The 24,551-nt window shown below is 34.1% G+C and overlaps 2 protein-coding genes across 3 annotated transcripts; one reads left to right on the forward strand and one right to left on the reverse strand.

Moving 5' to 3' along the window:
• Window positions 1-1,961: 1,961 nt before the first annotated feature.
• On the reverse strand, window positions 1,962-16,433 carry LOC110450398 (IQ calmodulin-binding motif-containing protein 1-like). Of its 2 annotated transcripts, XM_021497885.1 has the most exons (14): window positions 16,243-16,433; window positions 14,271-14,433; window positions 13,736-13,865; window positions 12,737-12,836; window positions 9,702-9,801; window positions 9,217-9,312; window positions 8,494-8,568; window positions 7,896-8,004; window positions 7,120-7,229; window positions 5,653-5,795; window positions 5,369-5,517; window positions 4,307-4,438; window positions 3,728-3,884; window positions 1,962-2,216 (listed from the first exon to the last, which is right to left on the reverse strand). In XM_021497885.1, the coding sequence occupies exons 1-14, from the start codon at window positions 16,349-16,351 to the stop codon at window positions 2,029-2,031; spliced, it is 1,761 nt and encodes a 586-aa protein (XP_021353560.1). In that variant the 5' UTR covers window positions 16,352-16,433; the 3' UTR covers window positions 1,962-2,028. The 2 variants fall into 2 exon arrangements, with proteins under 2 accessions (XP_021353560.1, XP_021353561.1); XM_021497886.1 differs by lacking the exon at window positions 1,962-2,216 and having other exon boundaries at window positions 3,795-3,884; window positions 4,272-4,438.
• Window positions 16,434-16,683: 250 nt separating this feature from the next.
• Window positions 16,684-24,314, forward strand: LOC110450399 (checkpoint protein HUS1-like). The gene is made up of 8 exons (XM_021497887.1): window positions 16,684-16,820; window positions 19,277-19,404; window positions 20,566-20,742; window positions 21,358-21,465; window positions 21,918-21,992; window positions 22,178-22,274; window positions 23,138-23,269; window positions 23,831-24,314. Exons 1-8 carry the CDS (start codon window positions 16,769-16,771, stop codon window positions 23,914-23,916), a joined length of 855 nt encoding a protein of 284 aa, XP_021353562.1. The 5' UTR covers window positions 16,684-16,768; the 3' UTR covers window positions 23,917-24,314.
• Window positions 24,315-24,551: the final 237 nt, after the last annotated feature.

Raw genomic sequence — 24,551 nt, forward strand, 5'->3', positions numbered from 1 at the left:
CCTTCAGACTCTGATGTAGTACAATCAAATTCTGTATATCTATTTTTCAGTTTTATTACCCCCCCGGCCATCCGTTCTCCTTTGGGGAGGGGGTAAAGTTGACTTTAGTTTATATCTAGGGAAATAACACTTTTGGGTATATTTTGTCCATTTTCAGCTGGAAATTATTTAAACTTTGTTGGAATGATTATGATGCCAGATTGCAATAGGATCGTACGAGAAAATAAGATCCTGCCTCATCCCCAGGGGCTGGAGGGTTGGGGCCCAAATGGTTAAAAGTTAAAATAAATCTTCTCCATCAGACTCAGATGTTTTACTGTTCATGGATGGAAAGGTCCTTACCTAAATTACCATTACCTAAATTGTAAATTTTATTATCCCTCAGGTCATCTGCTCTCTCCCTTGGGGAGAGGGTATAATTCTCAATAGCAAAATAATTTCTTTGAATAGTTTTTTAAGTTCTTATCCTTTGTCGACATGACAAGTATTGTATTTCACTTTGTTTAAATGTTGTTTTCCACATTTTGAACATCTCAACAATGAAATTGAGTTACTAGTACCTATAATATAACTCNTGTTGGAATGATTATGATGCCAGATTGTAATAGGATCGTACGAGAAAATAAGATCCTGCCTCATCCCCAGGGGCTGGAGGGTTGGGGCCCAAATGGTTAAAAGTTAAAATAAATCTTCTCCATCAGACTCAGATGTTTTACTGTTCATGGATGGAAAGGTCCTTACCTAAATTACCATTACCTAAATTGTAAATTTTATTATCCCTCAGGTCATCTGCTCTCTCCCTTGGGGAGAGGGTATAATTCTCAATAGCAAAATAATTTCTTTGAATAGTTTTAAAGTTCTTATCCTTTGTCGACATGACAAGTATTGTATTTCACTTTGTTTAAATGTTGTTTTCCACATTTTGAACATCTCAACAATGAAATTGAGTTACTAGTACCTATAATATAACTCGGGTGACCGCTAAGGCCCTTGGACCTCTTGTTTAAAGCTTTATGATTATAAAGTTTGTTGATCTTTTCCCCTAACAAGCACTAAATGTTGACCTCGCATGTTTTTAGTAAAAGATTTGCAATGCAGGTCTTCATTACATACCCAAATATCATGTACTTGATGGTTCCCTCGAGTTGACATTGATTGTTTTAAACAGTTTTGACTCCTGTGGCCATGAAAGGTCAATTTTGTTGAGTTATAACCCCCCACTGCACTGTTGATCTACAAACATACCCAAATATCGTTATTCTTCAGAGAATTTTGATGAAGTTTCAAAACATACTTGAACAGTCACCTTGAAAGTAGGTCAAAGGCATTTATTTGAAGAAAAGTAATTCAAGGTCAAAGATGATTTTGAAGAACACAATGTTAAGTGTATGCAAAAAATTGTTGATTATAATTGTTGTTTTCTACTTTTACCAATATTCTTTTCTCTCTTTTGTTCTGAAATTCTCATTTCTCAGTCAAAATGTTAAGATCTTTCAAGAATATTTAAATATCAGAATGTATCATGATTTCAAAAAAAGTATCATATTATAATTGATGGATGTATTGACATTCCATTGGATAATAACCGCCATATAGTTGTGTACAAGGTGTGCTGAAACGGTGTTATTGATGTATATTTCAGGAACAAATATTGAAAAGAAAACAACTTTTATATAGTNTGAAATACAGAAAGGCAGCACTAACTCATTGTAAGGTAAACTTACTGGACGGACTTTTAAGTTTGAAATATCTTCCTTGGAATGCATGAATAGATAAACTTGGACAATATTGGTGTAGTTTGGTATGTAAATTAGGTCAAAGCAAACATCTTTTTTCCCCACAAATTTCAACCTAAACAGACAATTGAAGTTACTTGGCCAATCTGATGATGATATACCTCTCTTTGCCTGTATTTCCTCTCCTGTTTAGAAAGATCATTTTCTTCATTCACAAATGTTTGAAGCACTCCCTGATTTGTAACAGCTGACTGATATGTAAATGATGTTGGTTTGCTAATGAGGTCCATAATTAGAAGAGTATAGGCTCATCCTCGTACTCCTTGTCCATGTACTGGTCTATTAGTTTTTTGTACCAAGGTTTGCGTAAGATTTCCATCTGAGCCATGTGGTCCGCCTTGGCCTTCATTGACACAGGGACTGACCTACTGGAGAACATGTCTGTATCTTTTTCTGTTGCTTGGTCTAGGCCAGGAGCCACTGAAACACAGACACATTCAAATCTACATACATGTGACTTAAAAATGTACAAATATTAGTTGATATACAGTGGAACCTTGTTACACTAGTCACCAAACTTTCATTGCCATCTAAACTGACAAGAATGTGAAACAACTTCCTCATGGAGACTACTGCTCAGAAAAAGACAAATATGCATGATGGCTGGACAGATGGACAATAGGGTCATTGGTGGTTGTAATATTGGAAACTGCATTAGTGATAACATAACTGTTGGGCAACTGGGTTATAATTAGTGGTAGTTTGGAAATTAGAAAACTGCATCAGTGACAGAACACTGGGGCAACTGGGTTAGGGGTAGTTTGGAAATTAGAAAACTGCATTAGTGATAACATAACTGTTGGGCAACTGGGTTATAATAAGTGGTAGTTTGGTAATTAGAAAACTGCATTAGTGACAGAACACTGGGGCAACTGGATCAGTGGGGACTGGACAGGGGGACAATTGTGTTGGAGGTGGTTAATAGTCACTGTCAGAAAAATGTTGCGAAGTACAAATGAAGTGGATAGTTGGGCAAATGCATACAGGTATGTGGTGGCTGGACTGTGGACATGCAGAACAAATATAAACAATTTTCGATAAATCAGACAAATATTTTGTGAAAATAAAGAATACCTTACTTGGTTTGAGATAATAGCAAATATTAATTTGTTCTTAAAACTATATCCAAGTGACTTAACCTTGTGTGACTTTTAATTTCAGTCTGAACATCCTCATTACATGTTTTTGAATACTTGTAGCAAGATTGGTGACATCTGTTGTGGGTACCTTTGACCTTTATTATCATTGACAAGATCCTCATACCTTACCTGGGTAAATAATATCTTTGTAAACAACCATAAAATATAACATATAACTAGTACAGAAATACATGTATGTTTTCCAATTCCTTGAGAAAAAATGATGTTTGAAAAACTGCAAACACGTTATTGTACAATTTGGCACAGAGTTTCTGCGGCTTCAGACATTGTATATATGGCCAATGTCTGTAGATTATTTTGTCGCTCATTACTTTAAGATGTATATAGAGAATAATACATGCCTTTTTCCATATCACACCCAGTATCAACCCGAGACTGCAATATATCAGCCCAAGGGCCGAAGGCCCGAGGGCTGATATTGGTCGAGGGTTGATACTGGGTGTGGAAAAACGAAAGGCATGTTTCATTCTCTTTATTACATACTTATTAATAAAAGCTTCTATCTTATGATCTATTTTTCTTTTGAAATATTGAAAAACGAAAAATTTCCAAAAGGGGTGTGATACAGGTTTTTGGGTGTGATACGGCGGGGGCTGATACGGTTTTTGGGTGTGATACTGTGAGGGCTGTTATGGGTAAGAGCAATTGTATTGTATCGCATGTACAAAAAAAAACGTATTTATTAGTAAGTATGTAATAAAGACTTATAAACATTAACTAGCTGACAGATTAGAGTAAGATTTTGAAATTTTATTTCTGATATACACTTACAAGAAAGAAGTTCAGAGTCTCTGTCTATGCGGCCAACCAAAGCCTCTCTGTGAGTCTGTTTCTCCCTGTTTGTGCGTGCAGTCATGTAATACCTAGCCAACATCTCCGAAGCTTTGTTGTGGATCATCTCCAAATCATCTTTCTGGCAGTAACGTGCCTACAATGTCAAAGCTGAAGTTAAATACCCCAGAGGTATATGTAACATGTTTCCTGTCTGCCTACCAGTACACTCTAATTACCAAACACAATATTAATTGTGATAGATATAATTGTAACAAGGACAATTCTAACCATTAGCAAATCCATCGGTGTACTATCAGTAGATAATTATCATTTTAATTTTAACTGTATGGGACCAATATTTATGTTCAGAATATACAGAATTTAGGATAACATAGCTAGGTTCAATTAACATAGAAATGCATGGATTGGGACCTTTATATGTTCTGAACATTTCTGCTTTACAGTAAACTTGGTTTGGTTTTGTATTACAAAGTAAGATTTAAATGATCTAAACATTTTTAACTTATCATAAATTGTTAACCTAATTAATTTTCCTCCATGTTATCAGTGACCTACAGGATTTTCCTCCCGGTAAGTACGAACTTCCTTCTGCAGCTCTACTCGTCTCAGTTCAGTCAACCCTGGTGGCTTTAATTCTGCACGGATCTTTTTCTTTCTTTTTTCCAATCTTTCCAGCCATAACTTAACCTGAGGTATAAAAATGGGTAGTCGTGATACATATCTGTCTATGAACCGATGCTTATGACCTATATCTTTGTATATGAACAACAATGACAAGTGTTGATGCATTACATGTAAGGTTGACAAAGTCAAGGTCACGATTACTTAAGATAGAAAATAATCTTATGGCATGTACACAACCTCCATCTCAGGAGGTTAAGTATCAAGGTAACAGTGTTTAACATCAAATGTCAAGGTTGCTATTACTATATGTAGAAGAGTTTTCTCATTCCTCTAGATCTAGCACTGGAACTTCTTATTTGTGTGAAACAAATAATAAATGGCACTGGGGCATTAATGTCTTACAGACATTCTCTAGTTTTTTAAGTCTAATATTAATCACCTTGCCCTACAGATGGTGATGTGAACACATCTTCACCAATAGATACTAAGAGTACTTGAAGTTCTGTGACCCTCCATAAGAAAAGACGATCATGGCATAGAAATTTATTTCTATTTCCAGTTTTGAGACAAACTTATGGCACCAAAAGATGTAAGTAAAGAAAAAAAAAAGAAGTTCAATGAACCTGGATGTAAACCTAAAGTAGTAATGGCCTGGAAACATTTTGTCATCTAGTTTTTATGTGTGACACACCTGTACCTGTAGATGTTATAGCACATGAAAATGGAAATTTGAAGAAGGCACGTCATGGTTAAAACTCTGGTATTGCTCAGGGAAACAGAATATTGGTCACTGTGACCTTACCTTAGTAAGCAACACTCTTTGCATTTCTATAATTATGTAACACCACATAAGATTTGTAAATCTGCAGGAAAATACAAGAGGACTGTGGTCTTGATACAATTATGGAAAAACAAATGGCCAGAAACACAAACAACATAAATACCCTAAATCCCATCTCCCTTTTCAAGTGTGGTAATAACTAGTGTTCTTACTCCCTGCTGTATCTTTATAGCAGCCTTGACCTGTCTGGCCATGTCTGTTCGCTTCTTGTTTGATTTTCGTATGTGATGACCACGCCACATCCTCTGTATGGTCAGTGCAGCCTGGGTTTCCTCCTTTTGTAGGTAGCTCTCTACCTTGGCTGTACACAAAGAAGTTAACACATGAAACACATGTAACTAACATAAAACACTACTGTCTAGTGTTTTTGCCATATAGAATTGTTCAGTAAAATTTCTGATAACAGTAGAAAGGATTTTACAGAATAATAACTCACCAGCGGGAAGTATTTCTATGGACTGCAGCTGTTTCTCCTTAAAGTCCCTCATGATTCTTTGGCGGTTCAGCTTCAGTTGACGCTGCAGCTCCAATGCTTCCTTTGCCTGTTCTTTTCTTTTCTCCATCACACTTTTCTTTGTCCTAAAATCCAACAAAATCATTTTAATGAAAAGTTTTCTCATCAACTGAGTAGCGTTACAGACCAAAGCAGTTCTGTTTTCAATGATTCCATTGTGAAAAATAGTAGGGATCAATCTGTACATGTGTCCTCTACATCCACATCTCTCTACAGATTTTGTTTTCATCTAATCATCATGAAATTTTACACATACGATCACAAAATCGTTTTTTATAATAGTTTGCATTTTAAACTTCTGTGGTTGAAAACAATGCCATCGTTACTATAAATAAAACATTTATATCCTCACTAGACTTCATCTATATAAAGTGTCACAAAAAAGAGGTCACTTTTGCTATCATTTATAAATAGAATTTAGGTGTCATCACTCCTATTAAAAGACTGCCATAAAACTTCATGAAAGTTTCAGCAAACAAAATCTCTCACTTAAGTTTTCATTTCAACCGTCCGAGGTAAAAAAAAGTTGCATTTACTGTAGATTTAATTTTGGCATTATCACTCTACAGGCTTGATTTCTTTTCTTATTATCATGAAACTAAACACATATGTTAATAAATGTCACATCTTCTAAGAAGTTATTTTGATTGTCAAAAGGTCAAAGGTTACATTTGTATGAATAGGATTTTAGCCGTCATAGCTTTAAATACATTAATTTTTATCACATTGTCATAAAACTTACAATACATGTTCATGAACATCACACTTTGCTCAAGGCCATGTTTCCATATATCACTTGTTACTATAAATAAAGAGAAATATCTTGTATCATTGACCTTGAATCACTCTATACACTTAGCATTGCTAGGTTATTAGTCCTGTCTGCGATACCTTTTTCCACTATGATTCCATGTCTATCTTTACCAAGATGATTCAATATAACAACGTTTGACAATGATAGAATACATCCCTGATGTGAGGTATGGATAAAGTTATTCAAACCCAAGGGATAAAAGATTGAGCAGGAGACCTGAGGCTTTGCCAAGGGTCTTTTGCTCAATATTTTATCCCGATGGTTTGAAAAACCTTATCCTTACCTCATATCAGGGATGGATTCTATTTCTTGCTTATTACCTAAAACCCGTAAAAGCAGCTGCTCTTCTAGTAAAGTTGTAAACTTTCCACACATTTCTCATTTGCATATGAAACCTGGATGGCAATTGTTAGTGACGTCAATGACCCTGACTGACCCCAAAACGTCATAAAACGATATCACGAACGCCAGTCTGCGCGTGTAAGCGATCTAGACCCGTGGGTCGGATAGAATTTTCTAGCAACGCTGGAAATGCAGATATCTCGGTCTAGTATGCAAGAATGTGTAATCTTTACCTGTATGTCCTGTGGAATTTAGTGAATGCTTTGTTGGCTTTCTGTAGCTTCACTCTTGTAATATAGCCACGCCATCTTGTCTGGATCAGAATTGCTGCTCTGGCAAATTGCTGCAAAAAAGTTTATCAATTAAGACAACTGAAAACCATAATGTTAGTGAACCTAAAAATGTAAATCTGACTTAGAACATTATACCTAACATATATGTTTATACACTTTTTGATGAATGTAACAAATATGAGACAAAATTTCAATTGTTAACCTATACATTCCTAACATTTACAGAGAATCAGCATAGACTTTACGCATACTGTTAAACAATTTTGATTTCAATTAACTTTAAACCTTATATCTCTTACATCATTCTTGCTTCATAGAAAACAATACAAATAGACAAGAGGCCCATGGGCCTTAACGGTCACCTGATATATTTATNCAGGCACAATACTATTAACTTGCCAACACCAACACCACATGCAGTGAAAAGGCCTGTTTTCAGGGCTTGGTGATAATATGATTTTGTCTACAGTATGATCAAGCCAGCTAGCAAGGTCAAAATAACCTGGAACCTATAATATAATATTAGGTACATTTTTTTGTGTGACCCTGCTCCTGATGTTGAAATAGCTGATCACAACTTACCTGTAGTCATACATTGTTTACAACCTGTAACCGGCATAGCATTTTCTGACAAAGGAAATGAAGTGTGAATATGTTTCAGTGGCTGGAACATGAACTTAAGATCATATGGATGAAGATTTACAGTACAGCCATACCTCTAACTCTGCCATCTGAGCATTGCCAGCCTGCAGCAGTCTCTTGAGGTCTTCCAGGTCTTTATTGAAGCCTCGTCCCTCCCACTTCCCTAATAGTGGTCTAACTCCCCTGTCGAAAAAGCATTACAACATTAACTGTACATATGATTACTGTTATACAATCCTTGTGCTAATGCAAATGAACACAACATCTGTAACAGAATCCTTGTACATGTAATACAACATCTGTCACAGAATCCTTGTACATGTAATACAACATAGTACTATATATGTTTTAGGATTCCCAGACCAATGACCAAAACAATAAAGGTTTGTCTGCTGAGCTTTATTACAGGTATACTATTCTACTGTAAAGTACATGATAAAAATATTACTTGGTATATATAGAAATAACAATGTGTTTATCTGCTGATACACAATCTGATATTGATGTGCACTATGATAGACCACTACTTAACAATTAAATTGTGAAAAAAGACATGTAGCCTTACGCTTAACAAAAAGCAGTTATAGGTTGATGATGATTCTGTTAATTTATCAAATCCAGAATATTTCTATCACAGCTTGTTATGTTGGTTTAACTTAACACAAAACTTACTTGTATCTCGTACATAACGTATCCACCATTGGTTTGTAAAAATCACATATTCTAAGCACACACTTGGTTGCTAAACTGTAACAAATAAAAGTAGAAATAATCAAATTAGTTAATTAAATTGCAGATGAGAAATTGTTCATTATCCCATTATGATTCACAACAGATTAAGCTGGTATTCTAAATCAGGCACACAGCATTATTACATCAATAAGTTTATCAGTTTAATACAGTGTATGTCAATTACATTTATGAAATTAGTCCTTACAAAATAATTAATGACCACAATTATTTCAAAATGAGTGACAGATTTTTCTTCTTCATCCAGAAAAAGTTATCCATCAATACTGATGTTTATGAACATTTTGAGGGAGGTATGACAATATGTGAATTCATATATACAGAGGCTTTCAGTTGTTTGTGTTTTGCTATAGGATAAAAGGGGTTAAAAACAGGATGAATAAGTTGCTATGTTGTTCATGCATGTCTTCTACTTAAATTTTGTATGTGGTACTTGTTTTTAATTCTTCAAGTATTGTGCATTACATGAAGTTGAAAGTAGAGAATCCATTTCTAATTTGCATTAACTTTCCATGTCTGATATGTGTCTAGTCAAGAGAGCAATCAAACAGAGGTTACATAAAAACTGCTATCAAAGACTTAAAATATGTATCTTTCATGTTTTTTGGGTTTTTTTTAAATGTTGGTAATAACCACAATACTTACGCCCCTATTGAAACTTCAGTGTTGACTGATAACTTGTACACTAATTCGTCCATAATGCTATGGACTAGCTTTTTATCCAATTCTTTCAGTAGTTTCCTGAAACATAGATCGAACCTCACTCAAATTTCTCTTCACAAAATACAAACTTACATTATCCTGACATCTTAGACTGTTCTATGATAATTATATGGTCTTCAACATGTATACTGCAGTATTCAGGCACATCAACTAGAGTACCTATTTCATAAACATTTAATAGAGGAGGACATTGATGAATTGGCACAATCCCGGTCGGATCGATCCCAATATATGCTGTAGAAAATTATTTACAGAAACTTAAATAAGTGCAATCATAAATTAGGGCAATGTTTAAGACATGAAAAGTGCTAAAATTAAAATTCATCAAATATGTACGTTTACAGCATTTAAATCACCCTGCCCCTATTTGACTGTTTTGGGGAAAATATTGGTAGATTGGTATGTACCTATTGACTCTGAGAACTTTGGGAAGAAGGTCCATCACTCCTGACACTGTGTCGGGATCATCTGATATCAACAGCTGGAGTAACCATGGAGACTCAATAACTAAAACAGAAAATTGTTCGTCCTTAAAATAATTCATACCATGTGTGTGAGTCTTAAGCATACATTTATAATATCAATAGTTTAACAGAGATTGATAAATGGCACTAATATCTACATTTAATGAAAGTCAACAGAGCGATTCTCCAATGAACTTACCCAGTTATACATTTTGTACTTGAGAAAAATTAACTTGGTAGTGAAACGGAAACAACACCTACCCTATTACATATAACACAATATATCCGTGACATTTTCACTATAAAAGCTTCAGTGTGTACAATGTACTTAAAAAATGTAACTGTAACCTACAATGTACTGAATATGTAGTTAAATATACAATGTACTTTATTATAGAAGTTTCATGTACAATGTACTTTATTGTAGAAGTTACATGTACAATGTACTTTACTGTAGAAATTACATGTACAATGTACTTTATTGTAGAAGTTACATGTACAATGTACTGATTATGTAGTTATATATACAATGTACTGAATATGTAGTTATATATACTTCTATTTATTGTAGAAGTTACATATACAATGTACTGAATATGTAGTTATATATACAATGTACTGAATATGTAGTTATATATACAATGTACTGAATATGTAGTTATATATACAATGTACTGAATATGTAGTTATATATACAATGTACTGAATATGTAGTTATATATACAATGTACTGAATATGTAGTTATATATACAATGTACTGAATATGTAGTTATATATACAATGTACTGAATATGTAGTTATATATACAATGTACTGAATATGTAGTTATATATACAATGTACTGAATATGTAGTTATATATACAATGTACTGAATATGTAGTTATATATACAATGTACTGAATATGTAGTTATATATACAATGTACTGAATATGTAGTTATATATACAATGTACTGAATATGTAGTTATATATACAATGTACTGAATATGTAGTTATATATACAATGTACTGAATATGTAGTTATATATACAATGTACTGAATATGTAGTTATATATACAATGTACTGAATATGTAGTTATATATACAATGTACTGAAGATGGAGTTATATATACAATGTACTGAATATGTAGTTATACATACTTCTATTTATTGTAGAAGTTACATGTACAATGTACTGATTATGTAGTTACATATACAATGTACTGATTATGTAGTTATATATACAATGTACTGAATATGTAGTTATATATACAATGTACTGAATATGTAGTTATATATACAATGTACTGAATATGTAGTTATATATACAATGTACTGAATATGTAGTTATATATACAATGTACTGAATATGTAGTTATATATACAATGTACTGAATATGTAGTTATATATACAATGTACTGAATATGTAGTTATATATACAATGTACTGAATATGTAGTTATATATACAATGTACTGAATATGTAGTTATATATACAATGTACTGAATATGTAGTTATATATACAATGTACTGAATATGTAGTTATATATACAATGTACTGAATATGTAGTTATATATACAATGTACTGAATATGTAGTTATATATACAATGTACTGAATATGTAGTTATATATACAATGTACTGAATATGTAGTTATATATACAATGTACTGAATATGTAGTTATATATACAATGTACTGAATTTGTAGTTATAAATACAATGTACTGAATATGTAGTTATATATACAATGTACTGAATATGTAGTTATATATACAATGTACTGAATATGTAGTTATAAATACAATGTACTGAATATGTAGTTATATATACAATGTACTGAATATGTAGTTATATATACTTCTATTTATTGTAGAAGTTACATGTACAATGTACTGAATATGTAGTTATATATACAATGTACTGAATTTGTAGTTATAAATACAATGTACTGAATATGTAGTTATATATACAATGTACTGAATATGTAGTTATATATACAATGTACTGAATATGTAGTTATAAATACAATGTACTGAATATGTAGTTATATATACAATGTACTGAATATGTAGTTATATATACAATGTACTGAATATGTTGTTATAAATACAATGTACTGAATATGTAATTATATATACAATGTACTGAATATGTAGTTATATATACTTCTATTTATTGTAGAAGTTACATGTACAATGTATTTTATTGTAGAAGTTACATGTACAATGTACTTTACTGTAAAAGTTACATGTACAATGTACTTTCTTGTAGAAGTTACATGTACAATGTGCTTTATATGTAGTAGTTACATGTACAATGTACTTTATTGTAGAAGTTACATGTACAATTTACTTTATATGTATTAGTTACATGTACAATGTACTTTATTGTAGAAGTTACACATACAATGTACTTTATTGTAGAAGTTACATGTACAATGTACTTTAGATGTAGTAGTTACATGTACAATGTGCTTTATATGTAGTAGTTTCATGTACAGTGTACTTGATTGTAGAAGTTACATGTACAAAGTACTTTATTGTAGAAGTTACATGTACAATGTACTTTATTGTAGAAGTTACACAATACAATGTACTTTATTGTAGAAGTTACATGTACAATGTACTTTATATGTAGTAGTTACATGTACAATGTACTTTATATGTATTAGTTACATGTACAAAGTACTTTATTGTAGAAGTTACATGTACAATGTACTTTATTGTAGAAGTTTCATGTACAATGTACTTTATTGTAGAAGTTACATATACAATATACTTTATATGTAGAGGGGGTCAGCCTCTCTTTTTGTACAATTTAGAATCCTAATCACCAAAGGAATTTCCAGCCAAATTCGGTGAAAATCCATTTAGTAGATGCTATATGAAAATTGTTGACACACATACAGATGCTACTTTACAACATAATGTCCCCTTGGTACTTAGGAGTAAGTGAGTGAAATAGAGTCCATTCTGTGGACACCAAGACATACCATTCCTACAGATGACAACATGTCCAGAAGCTATATAGGTGATGGACTCTAGTACTCCCTTGTAACACACCACGAGGCGCTGGCGCTCTTTCTGCATTCCCTGATGTGGATCAAACAAAATGACTTTGTTACACACAATGAAAAGCATGTCCATAAAATACTATGATAGGATATTCACACGCCTGTGAAGGGCTTGAAATTTTATATAAATATGAAGTCATAGATTCAATTGCAACAGGCAAAGGAGCAGGTAGTTCTTGTAGTTTATTAGAAGTTACAGTGGGCTTTTTTCAGGGCAATATTAAAGGATATTTCTATCCATAAAGTTCTAAAAATGTTGGCACATATACCTTATTATATATATATGTGTGTCTAATGACAATGGCAGAAATTGTGACATCATAAACAACAGATTGTATTGCGACAACATCAAATGCTAAAAGTGGAAAACCAGTTGACATTTTTATAAACTACTACACAAGAACTACTTGTTCCTTCATCTGTTGTGATTAAATCTATGGCTTCATGTAATTCTTTTTACTCAATTGCTCTGCATACTCAGGTGTTCAGACGAGGAGCAACAGACTAATGAAGAAACAATGACTTTGGCTCTACCTTGAAAAAGCCTAGATATAAACATGGGGATGACAGTAAGAATGTAGAAAAACACAGTTGTTTTAGATTGGTTATATGGTGCATTTATCCTGTCTTCAGCAATAATGTTTGAAAATTGCAGAAAAAATTATAGGGTACCTTTATGATTGTGAAAATGTAGGGTTTAATGAACAGGAAACAGGTATTATTGATATTTTATCTCAGTTAGGTAAGGGGTTATAACATTACTTTTGATTAAAAAACTTTTTGAAAGTTTTAGATTCATCTAATTTAACCCTTTCACCACTGTAGACCATAATGGACCCATCCAGATCAATGTATGGTAGAGTCTACTAAAGTTACCTAGGGGTGAAAGGGTTAAGTAGCTGTCAACTTGTGTCACACCTGTATTTTGGAGTATCGAGTCTGTATTCTACGTGCCAGTAGAAACAGGTTGTTGATGGCCTCCGAAAGACTCTCAGTCTCAAACTTGTTCCTGTCTTGACCCTTGAGTTCCATACCTGCACACACCTGGCTACAAACATAGACAAGATAGAAAATTATAAGCAACATACATGTAAAGGGTAATGAGGTAAGAAAGCATATTGCGGTATGCTATACACATAAAATCAGATGGAATATGTATGCAAGCATTTTGATGTCACAATTGTTTATTTTATATATATGTAATATTTATTTTGTATTGGAATGTGTCCATAACATCTGAATGGTTTGACACTTTATTATGTCTTCCAATTACAACATATTTCAATCAAATATCAAACACTTCTATCATCAGGGATAAGATACATATATCTGTATGCTACCTATACCAGTATGTGCCTTGGAAGTGAGATTGTGTCATACATTATATTTTATAACTTATTGATATATAGGTATATGCAGACCGAGCTCTTCCTATCCCAACACTTTGTGGTACCTGAGTATAGCAGCCAGAGCTGCTGCTGTCTGCCAGTCACCATCTACTATGCTAAAGTCTTGCTTCAATACTAAAATCAGGACATGTAGCAGGTTGTAGTCCCAAATCTCATGTCTTATCTTGATTCCCTCTTTTGAACCAACAGGAACAGAACTTAATATTCCTGAAAAAAATACAGAAATTTATATATTTTTTCACACAAATACTGTAAAAAAACATATCACACACTGGTAAATGGTTAGGAGATATACCATAATACTTGTTCAATAGTTTCAGGCCCAGTACCTTCTGTAGTACAAGATCCCTGATGATGTTGGTGACCTCACTTGTTGTAAATGTTTGTTGTCCAACAGATCTAGCTGCCACTCTCTGTATCTTAATAGTAGTAGTATATAATTGATATTATAATGACAATAAAATAAATTTCAAACTAAAATTAATAGTATTACACAGGTTTGTGGTTGTTGGGTACCGAACTGTTGATAAGGTATACTCTGAAGTTGCTCACACAATAGTTTGGTATCATGTAGCTTTCTGGACTGTTTTTTTTGTGAGTTCTTCTTAACAAATCTAGGTGATTGTCATGTGATTGTGAAGGTACATGTAGGTTTTTAAGCATGTGCAGAACCCTACATTTTTTTCAGATTGAAGGACATCTGCCACATATGTTCCCAATATTCTAAAGCAGTTAGGTCTTTCTACAATATTCATTTTTTGTATATGCATCTTTTGCTAATTATGTAAGACAGGATGGAGTTATGATCAGCTAAATGCCAAACATTTGACTAAAGACATAATCATTCAGGCATGTCGTTTACATAGGTAACAAACAGTAAGGTCTGAGAAGTTTCTCTTGTGTAGGGAAACTGAATGCTACTGTGACAATTCCATTGTGTCTTGGCAAGCAGAAAGTCTTCTTTGTCCTTATATAATTAATATTGTTGCTACCAAATTGATCAATGTTATGTGGAAGCATGTATAGTGTTGGAGCTTATAAATATCCTTTCCTTAAAATCCTAATAAACCAGCTAATAATCAGCCACTGACAAACTCCCTATTATTGCTCTGATTGCACTTGTAGTGATCAGCTGTGTATACAGGTAATATAGATGATGTCAATTGTGCTTGTTTACTTGTGTCTGACATTAAGGATCTCTTCTGCTGTAGATCTGTACCATGGTGACCTTCTGCATAGTTGTTGGATATCATGACATCAATGACCTAGAATAATTGGAAGAACCAATTCCAGTACTTCGGTCTGGAGCTTTTTGGTGTTATTGTAGCGGAACTTGCCAATTGCCGGCTACCAGGTACAATAATCGGTCAATCCGTCTAGAGTCGGAGGTACTGTAGCTATAGGTATGTTTGGCAAAGTGATACCTGGACCTGGGTTGTATAACTTGTAAACAATGTTGATTGCTGGGACAGACTCAGAAAAAGGAAGGAAGAATGAGCGAACTGGATTGTGTCAATTGCCGGCAACCAGGTAGCTCAATTGGTTAGTGTGCATCTAGAGTTCAAAATTTCGTGGTTCGAATCCCATGACATATAGCATTTTTTCCTCTTGCTACATCCCTTCTGCATAACCCACGGCTATTTCTATGGTTTTATTTAAAAATAGCATTTATGCTTTACTTGTATACCATTGAACATAATGTCCATATGATGTTTCATTTGACTTGAAAGGAAAACGTCGTTATAGATCTAGTGCATCATTTCAAGTCATCGGATGTTCTCTATGTTACCATTAATGTGATGGTGAAAGGTTTAATTAGTGCACCTGAACTAGTTTTATACATATGCAAGCTTTTAATCATTTCAAGAAAAAGTTCACAAGGGCAAAGCGCTAGAGTCGCTTCTAAAAAGTGTAACAAAATTAGCGTTTTCAGATGAACATCAAATATAATAAAATTTGAATGTTGACAGCAAAACCTGAACGAACATGTTTTTGTTGTATGCAAAAACAACCCACCTTTTAGATTCATTAACATAATTGGAACACGTCTATCCCTCGTATCTGCTATTTCTCCGGCTAGATTATGAACACGCTTGTCCCGATCGGGACTTGCGTACCTCGACATTTTTAATTTCAAGTTTGTTTTAGTTTTCTATGCAAACGTCCATATTTGTTTACGCCGCGAGGAGACGCTTGATCTACGTCGTTCGAGTGTTTTTATTTAGAATAATTTCCGTTTCCGGAATGTTTATCCGTCATTTACCATAATTTTCGAAATCAATATTTTGAATTACTCAAGTAAAGGGAGTACCTTCAAGATAATTTTGAAGAGCAGAATTTATTTTTAAAATCACATATTTTATCTGTTGGTTTTAAAAAGTCATAAAACCTAGAAGATCTTTTCCGGACAATAGTAACTTGTCCCGCACCAAACTTAGTTAAAAAAAAAAAAAAAAATGGCGGGAGCGTTGAAGGAGGAGGCTAGACTGGACACATAAAACTAGCGTGACTGTCACATACTTACTATTCGATTCGCAGTAAAATGAGGTTTAGAGGGAAAATCGTTGACATTGGCTGTATCCAACATTTTACAAGTAAAATTATTGAACTTGGTGTTTTGAAGGTGCATGCTGTATGCACAGGTGACAGGGTATTGATTTGTTTACAACACAAGAGGCCAGCTCACTGGTCGGCTTTTTTTTTTATCGGATATGATTGTGCGGACTGCGATTGCACTTGTCAAAATTGTAAAGGGAAAGAGTAGAATTGTGCTTCCACAGGGATTCGAACCCACGATCACAGACTTCTTCTTTCACATAAGGAACTAATATAATCTCCTAGTATGGAGCGATGCCTGTTCCCAGTCGGTATACTACTCAGCTAAAGGGAAATTCCCTTCTTTGCACGAAGCTGGAAGGCGACCGTAATCTTATGTACAATTAAAATCTGCCCCAAAAGTATCTTGCAGTGTTAAAACCTCTAGCATTGCAGGAGTATCCCGATACTGTGGTTCAAGCTGTATACTTATGTTGCTTAATTAACATTAATGCCTAGTTTGTCACTGTCAGCAAACTACATTTCAAAATTTAATGTATGTCGTCACTTACGTATGTTTGGACATGTACATAACTTGATGTGTAGGATGTACACTATAACTAGTGGAACGTGACTCACAGACACAGGGTCAGTTGCTGGTGACCACGTCTAGAGTTTGGAGGTTCCCGGGTATGAATACTGATCTCACCTTGCATTTTCTCTTTTCCTGTAACATTGGTGCTGTATGTTGTAAATAGTGTCATCTTCAGAGACAAAGTAAAAGGAGGGAGGAATCAACAATGTACTCCAACAATGTTACGAGATACTTATGTAGCTAGGTGCCACCTAACTTCCTGAGGCTGATTTTCTAAAAGCTGACGATCAAAATTTCAAAACTTGGATTTTGAAAAAATAATATAGCGTCTATACTTACATTTCTGTGCTCAGCCGAGTCCCAATAAATATTCCTTTCCTTAAATCCATTCTTAACTCAGGAAAATTCTATGTCAAAAATAAAAATAAATCATCTTTCATAGTGAAGCAGACAACATATCTGAATACTCGGTTTTTCATGCCAATTGTTTTTTTCGTCAGATTTCAGGCTGAACTTGCATCAAAGAACAGTGCTTCAGGAATTAAATGTTGTAGTCACAGCGCTGGACACAGCCGGTCGCCTGGTCACCAAAGGCGACCAAAACCTTGATTGGGCGACTAGAAATTGTCAAAAGATGGATGTTACTGGCCCCAAAATAAATCTTGGGGCGAGTACATTATTATTCTCAAAATCGTAGTTTACTCCCATAAATTAACCACCCCAACTTCGGAATACCCATTTTCGGAAATCCTGTACTCTCAAGAGCCTGGGTCACGCCGTTAAAACGTGCAAGTGCATCAGAATTGACACAGACGGTACCGGTCAATATGTTTAAAAATGCTTGGTAATAATTGAATGACAGCTACTCAGTTAGTTGGGGATGTCATTATCGTGGTATTATGTACCTTTCACACGAATGCTGACAAAGTAACATTTCTTTAAAGTATGAAAATAACATTATGTTTTTAGGGTTATGTGTCGGGAGGGTTTAATTGAAGAATAAAAAAACATCTATTTATATTGTATTATTGGCATTTTTTATTTCTCAACACTGAAAATAATCTTAGTGAAATATTTGGGCTACCAATATTCATTTTGGGCCTGTGGAATAATTTTTGTACTCGCCCAAAAAATATTATGATGAAAAATCATCAATCGGTCTCATGTTTTAGGAGGAGGATGAATGTCCATAGTAACTGGACTGGATGGCTAACTCTATATAGCTAGCGAGTAGGTAGCTCAATCGGTAGAATGTCTGTCTAGAATTTGAAGGGTACTGGGTTTAAATCAAAGTTTTGCCATACAATTTTCCTCTCCTATTACATAGCTAACTCTCAGGTCCTTGTAGCTACAGGTACATGAGGTGTTTATTGTCAGGACACAGGTCCTTGTTTAACAGGAAGGGAAAATACAAAAAAACGAAACTAGGGTTCCATCCTTCAACTATATCTTCGACCCTGAAAATACCTGAGATCCCTACCTGTGCACCTTCTGTTGGTATATATATAGCTTGGTGCCAAATGTAACAAGAAAGGGAAATGCAAGGTTTTTAACTAAGGACATTCTTGCACTAATATACAGTGTATCTGGAAATTGCTCCATTGCTGGAGTTAAGGAAAATTTTAAACTATTTTAAGATATTTTTCTTAACATTAACAATGCTAATTCCAATTTAAAAATTGAAGGAATTTCCTTATAGTAAGGAAGGCTTGTGATAGAATTGTAAAATAATTAAGGGTCGACGTCAGAGATCAAGGTCTAAGTGCATTATTAAAATGATTTCCAGGAGAAAGTATTTTGCCACTTATAGCTTGTATATGTGAGGTGTACATGTACAATACTTGTATAGCTACATGTACGTATATGTTACATTTCTAATGTTATAGAGAACTTGCATATAAGCATCACTGTATTTTTCAGGAGTAATAGGAACATTGTCAAAGCTGATAAAAACGTGTGTGTTGCGAATAACATCTGGAAACTGGTACTTCATCTTGTCTGAGAGGGCTGTGAATGGAGGAATACAGATTTGGAGTGAACTTCCTCAGGTAATGAGTGATGACAGTGGTGAAAATAAACTCTTTTACAGGGACTGGTGTTACTTTTATATCTCACCTGACTGTCACGAAGTATGTGTACTTATAACGGTAAACCATGAAAAATTTAAGTTTAGTAAAATTAATTTTTCACTAAAAGAAATGATGTTTGTTGTTAAAGCTTTGTATTGAAATCTGTTTCAGTTCGTGGATAGAATAAAAACAATTAAATACAGTTGAACTGTATACAAAACATTCATCCTGTCCAACCTTTGCCTTTCACCTCTACAATCCATACTCCCCCAGTGTGATTTTGCCCTTTACATGTTATTTATTTACTACATATATGTATAATGTGTTTGATACTATTATTTGATGTCATGATAAATTTGCCCTCATTTCAGAATGTAAAAAAGACTAAACTTCTGTTAAAATGTTTGAGGAACACTAATCACTGTTAAGTTGTTTATTTGCATCAGTAAATTGTCACAACCATTTCACCAGACTTTGTGTGATAGGTTAAGGCTAATCCAAAGAATAAAATGATGTAAACAATGAAGTAGCTATGGTCTAAAATACAGAATAAATACTTCTTTTGTAGTAGTAGTAAGTAGTGGTAGTAGTAGTAGTAGTAGTAGTAGTAGTAGTACATGTAGTATGGAGAAGAGTAACTAGCCTGGATTCAAATTGGATCCACTTCCAAGAAGACATTATCAGCGTAGTGGGGTCATATTAAAAGAATACATATATTTATTTCAAGGTTCTTGTAATATTCTGCTGTTTATATTAATGTCTATATGGTGGATTTTTAGTGTCCGAGTGATTGTTCTACCATCCAAGATAATTATAACCATTGGGTTCATTTTCCAGTTGGGAGCATGGATATAAGGACAAAGTTGAGATACTGTCACCTCCTCACTGTGTATACGTAGGGCTCTTTTGGGGTTACAGCTGTAGGTCACTGAACAGATATGTCACAATCAGTACACATGTATAAAAGACACCTTTGTAAAGATCATTATAGGTACAGTCATTGCAGAGGATGCTTACTTCTGAAGCAACGAATTAGTATAATTAAAATCAAAGTTATTCGACTTGGCTAGTTTTGAGGTAAGGTAACTCTTCTGATTTTTGTTATCGTCATGGATTTCAAAGAAGTTGGTTTCATTTCAGGGACACTTTTTTGATGAATATGCAATGGAAGGTGTTTCCGAAGAAGAGAATGAAATTTTCTTGGAGCTTGCACCAGAGAACTTAATGAAGGCTCTAAAGACAGCTCAGAGTGCCAAGTGGTTAAAGATCAAGCTCACCAAGAAGCACACTCCATGTCTTACGGTGGAGGTAGATCTTGTAAGTAGGCCTGTGACAGTGTATAACAAGAATTTATATATATCACTATAAGAAAAGTGTTCTAGTGATAACATATAGGCTGCTATTCACAGATCATATTTAGTGTCAACTTTTAAAAGGAATAGTGATTTAAAGAGATGTCAAACCGATAAAAACATATTTTGTCTCATCTTCTTTTATTGACTAGGCTTAGAATGCACATAGATTGATTCATTATTGATGTAATCAGGACAATTTGCCAAATTGAACAGGCTGAGGGGAGGATGGATGGCATTGTGATATATATATGATAAACTGTTTGACATGATAAGGTTTATTGTGTGATATAATCCTTATTGTTTTGAAACGCATGGTGGATTTTGATGTTATCAACCCAAATATTTCTAAAATCCAATGCCCCGAATTCGGGGACAACAATACAATCTCCTTTCCGTCCTGAAGATGACATAATAGTAAAACTTCTAAAAAAAATGGCTAAATAATATTGAAATAAGGCACTAGAATGCAACATTTTTGAGAATAAAGTGTTTCAACTAGGCTTATCCGACTCAAATATAATTATGTTCTGGAAATATGGTGACAATTTTGTGAATACAGATTTGTTGATTTCCCCAGCCTACACTGAGTGCCCACTCACGGACGGTAGTGCATGACATTCCGGTCACTGTTATACCTCGCCGACTCTGGACAGACTTTGAGGAGCCTGAGCTGCCACACTTTGATGTAAGGCTGTAACTATGTATCCCGTGTCACATAACACTCCAATGTCCTCACATTCAATACACTTAAACCTTTCTTTCTGTAAAATCACTTCTGCACCCTTCCCAATGGAAAAAGATGATATTTTCCCCAAAATCTCTTTTAAACTTCTTCATTGAAACAAAAAGTTTTTTAATTTAATATTCAATATTCGTAGTGTGTAACATCTAACAACTAAAATGATCTTTGATAAAAAAAAGGTGGTCTCAGTCTTTTGGATGTCAGATATTTTGTAAAGAAATAATCTCAAGAAGACCAGAAAATTGGCTCTTTGAAAATAAGTAAATAGTCAACCAGTTGAAAACCATTGTTGCATGTTGGTTTTTATTGACACAGCTAGCCGATGTCACTGATTTGCTCAAAGTCCCAATTTGCCAAGAAAAAGCCCTTACTTAGAAGCTATCTATATGTTACAGGTCAGTGTGGTGATGCCACAGCTCAAACTGCTGAAAAATGTAGTGGAGAAAATGAAGAACCTCAGCAACTATGTGGTAAGTCATTAGATCGCCAACGCTTTGTCTGGTTATGAGTGGGTGTTACTTTAGTGTGATTTCCAGTGTTTCCTTCACAAATAATGCTTTGTCTGTCATTTAGATTTTTGTAACTCTATATTTATGCAGGTACTGTCAGTTTAACCATTGAACTGTATTACATTAACTAATTTTTATTTCCCCAGGTGCTGTCAGCCAATCAAATGGGAGAGATGAAGTTGATGGTAGAGACAGATATGGTATCAATAAGTACCCACTTCAAGGACCTCATCAACCCCACCAGTATGTTAACACAAGACAATTTTTTGTTTTCTTTGCAAATAAGAAAAAATATATATACAAAGTACAAAGTGGTGTGTGCCACTCTGTCTGGCCACGATACACATGAATAAATGTGAGTATCAAGACCAAAGGGTGTGTCACATTACTTTTGATTCATTTTCTAGCTATTGAGACCACAACAGGGGATCATACTTAGGTCATAGAAGCAAATTAAATTGCTATTACCGGATGGCTGTTCCATTGTTGTTTAATAGTCATAATATAAGGAACAACAACACAAATAACTTTCCTTTTTGGGAAACATAAGACTACTGCTTACCCATTCCTTGGTGTGTGTGATGTCTATATGATACTCATGTGAATTGTGGAAATAAAACTTACCTCCCCTGGATCAGGATTAATACACCACAAGATCAACAGTTCATCATTATTTTACCTGGAAAGAAACACTAACTTGAGATAAGTTTTATTTCAAAATTACAAAGTAAGACATATTGTTTGAATTTAGGTGCATAGGACTGAACATAACTGGGGTAGGTAGTTTCTTTTAAGATATGACCTTGAGCATAGGTCATATATTTTCATACCTGACCTGGAACATCAAGGATTTTATTATCACATCTCTGAATTGGGTAAACATTTATGTTGAATAGCCCTGAGGTATGTACCTATAATGCATTCATAAGATTAAGGTCACATCAAGGGATCATAGGTCAAATCACTCGAGACTTTGCACAGCTTCTGAAATTAATGGATGGTGAATTCTAAAGCTGACTTTGTTTTTATATACCAATTCAGACAAAGAATTGGGTAAATATTTGACTGAGAAATATTTTTGATTTCTGTATATCTGTCCTACCCAGGCACAGACCCGATGATGAATCCATCACAGGAGGACCGCGATCCCCAGATGTTCTACAAGACAAGGATTGACATTCGCAAGTTATCACAGTTTCTTGCCAGTCAACAATTCAACCCCACTCGAGTCATTTGTAGTAAGTTATTGCTATATCTGATTTCTTTTACTGTGCAATTGCTTGTATATTTTGCATAAATATGTTCAATTAAGCAAGTGCTTATTGAAATGAGAATATACCGTACAAACTACTTAGCTAGTGAGCAGGCCAAGTCTTGTTAATATGGAAAATCGTTAAGTAGACAGCATACACTATGTAAGTTTCCTTTGAATACATTGTGTGCTCATTGTTTTCAGATAACACTATTAAGCCTGTGTGGAAGTACATGCAGTGAAATAGTAGTGGTAATGGTATTGATGTTTACAAATCAGTCTTCATTGTTATGACATCACACAGAGACCAATGACAATGGCATATATTAACATCATAGTGATAATACCCGTGTCAAAATGACTAAAACTTGCAAATTCATATTTGTTGCTCAATATCCTTGTAATTAAAGTGAAACGAGAGGTTGATGTGATCAATCAGAGGAGTATTCCACAATGGTTATTGTCATGATGAGTTCTTCCTGTGTGACACCCAAAGATGACCTCCTTATCCCAAATACTTTGATGTCAACTTTTGTTTTGTTTTCAGATGTTGTCAACAACAGGACAGTACACTTCCTACTCCTACAGGATGACGTGTCCCTACAGTACTTTATGCCTGTCATAGCCTCCTGACACTTCTATCTGACAATTAGCTGAGTAAACTTCTCTATGAAATACTGTTCATTCAAGCAAAGCTGCTAATATGGCACTGGATCTGCATAGGTGTCAACCTCTGAAACCTCCAGTGAGGGAGGTCTCCCTTATTCCACATTTCCAATGAGGGGGAAATTGCATGAAATACGACTGAAACTGCTTTGCTATCAAAATAACTCCAAAAAGCATTCAAACACCTGTTATGATCATTACACATATCCTGTAGTAATTAGATCATTCAACCACAGGATGTAGATTTTTCGTTTGTGTTAGTTTGGACTTGAATGAGGGAGTTTCCAGGGAGCTTTGTAAAGTTTGGTCAAAATGAGGGAGTCTCCCTCCTAATGAGGGAAGTTTGACAGCTACAGATCTGTCTCTTATCCATTTTTTTTTTTTTTTGTAATTTTGTATTTTTTTCCAAATTTATAACAATGCAAATATATCATACATAAACATTATTCCTCTCACACATTACAATTCATTCATTAAATATTCATTTATAATAAAACTACATATTTCCAGGTATAATTAAAAATTAATTATGTTTATGTATAATTAAATTCCATCTAAATTGTGTCCGTTATATAAAAGCATTGTTTAGAAGTGATAGAAAA

The sequence above is a fragment of the Mizuhopecten yessoensis genome, unplaced genomic scaffold (genome assembly GCF_002113885.1).
Source record: "Mizuhopecten yessoensis strain PY_sf001 unplaced genomic scaffold, ASM211388v2 scaffold5197, whole genome shotgun sequence".
NCBI lineage: Eukaryota > Metazoa > Mollusca > Bivalvia > Pectinida > Pectinidae > Mizuhopecten > Mizuhopecten yessoensis.

Bases quoted from the DNA above. Each gene is read 5' to 3' on its own strand.
- LOC110450399 (XM_021497887.1), top strand. From the start codon at position 16,769: ATGAGGTTTAGAGGGAAAATCGTTGACATTGGCTGTATCCAACATTTT. The intron at 16,821-19,276 runs GTAAAATTATTG...TGTATTTTTCAG, and splicing joins CTGTATCCAACATTTTACAA to GAGTAATAGGAACATTGTCA. The intron at 23,270-23,830 runs GTAAGTTATTGC...TTTTGTTTTCAG, and splicing joins CCCCACTCGAGTCATTTGTA to ATGTTGTCAACAACAGGACA.
- LOC110450398 (XM_021497885.1), bottom strand. From the start codon at position 16,351: ATGTCGAGGTACGCAAGTCCCGATCGGGACAAGCGTGTTCATAATCTA. The intron at 4,439-5,368 runs GTAAGAACACTA...TTTATACCTCAG, and splicing joins CTATAAAGATACAGCAGGGA to GTTAAGTTATGGCTGGAAAG. The intron at 2,217-3,727 runs GTAAGTGTATAT...TCTGTGTTTCAG, and splicing joins AGACTCTGAACTTCTTTCTT to TGGCTCCTGGCCTAGACCAA.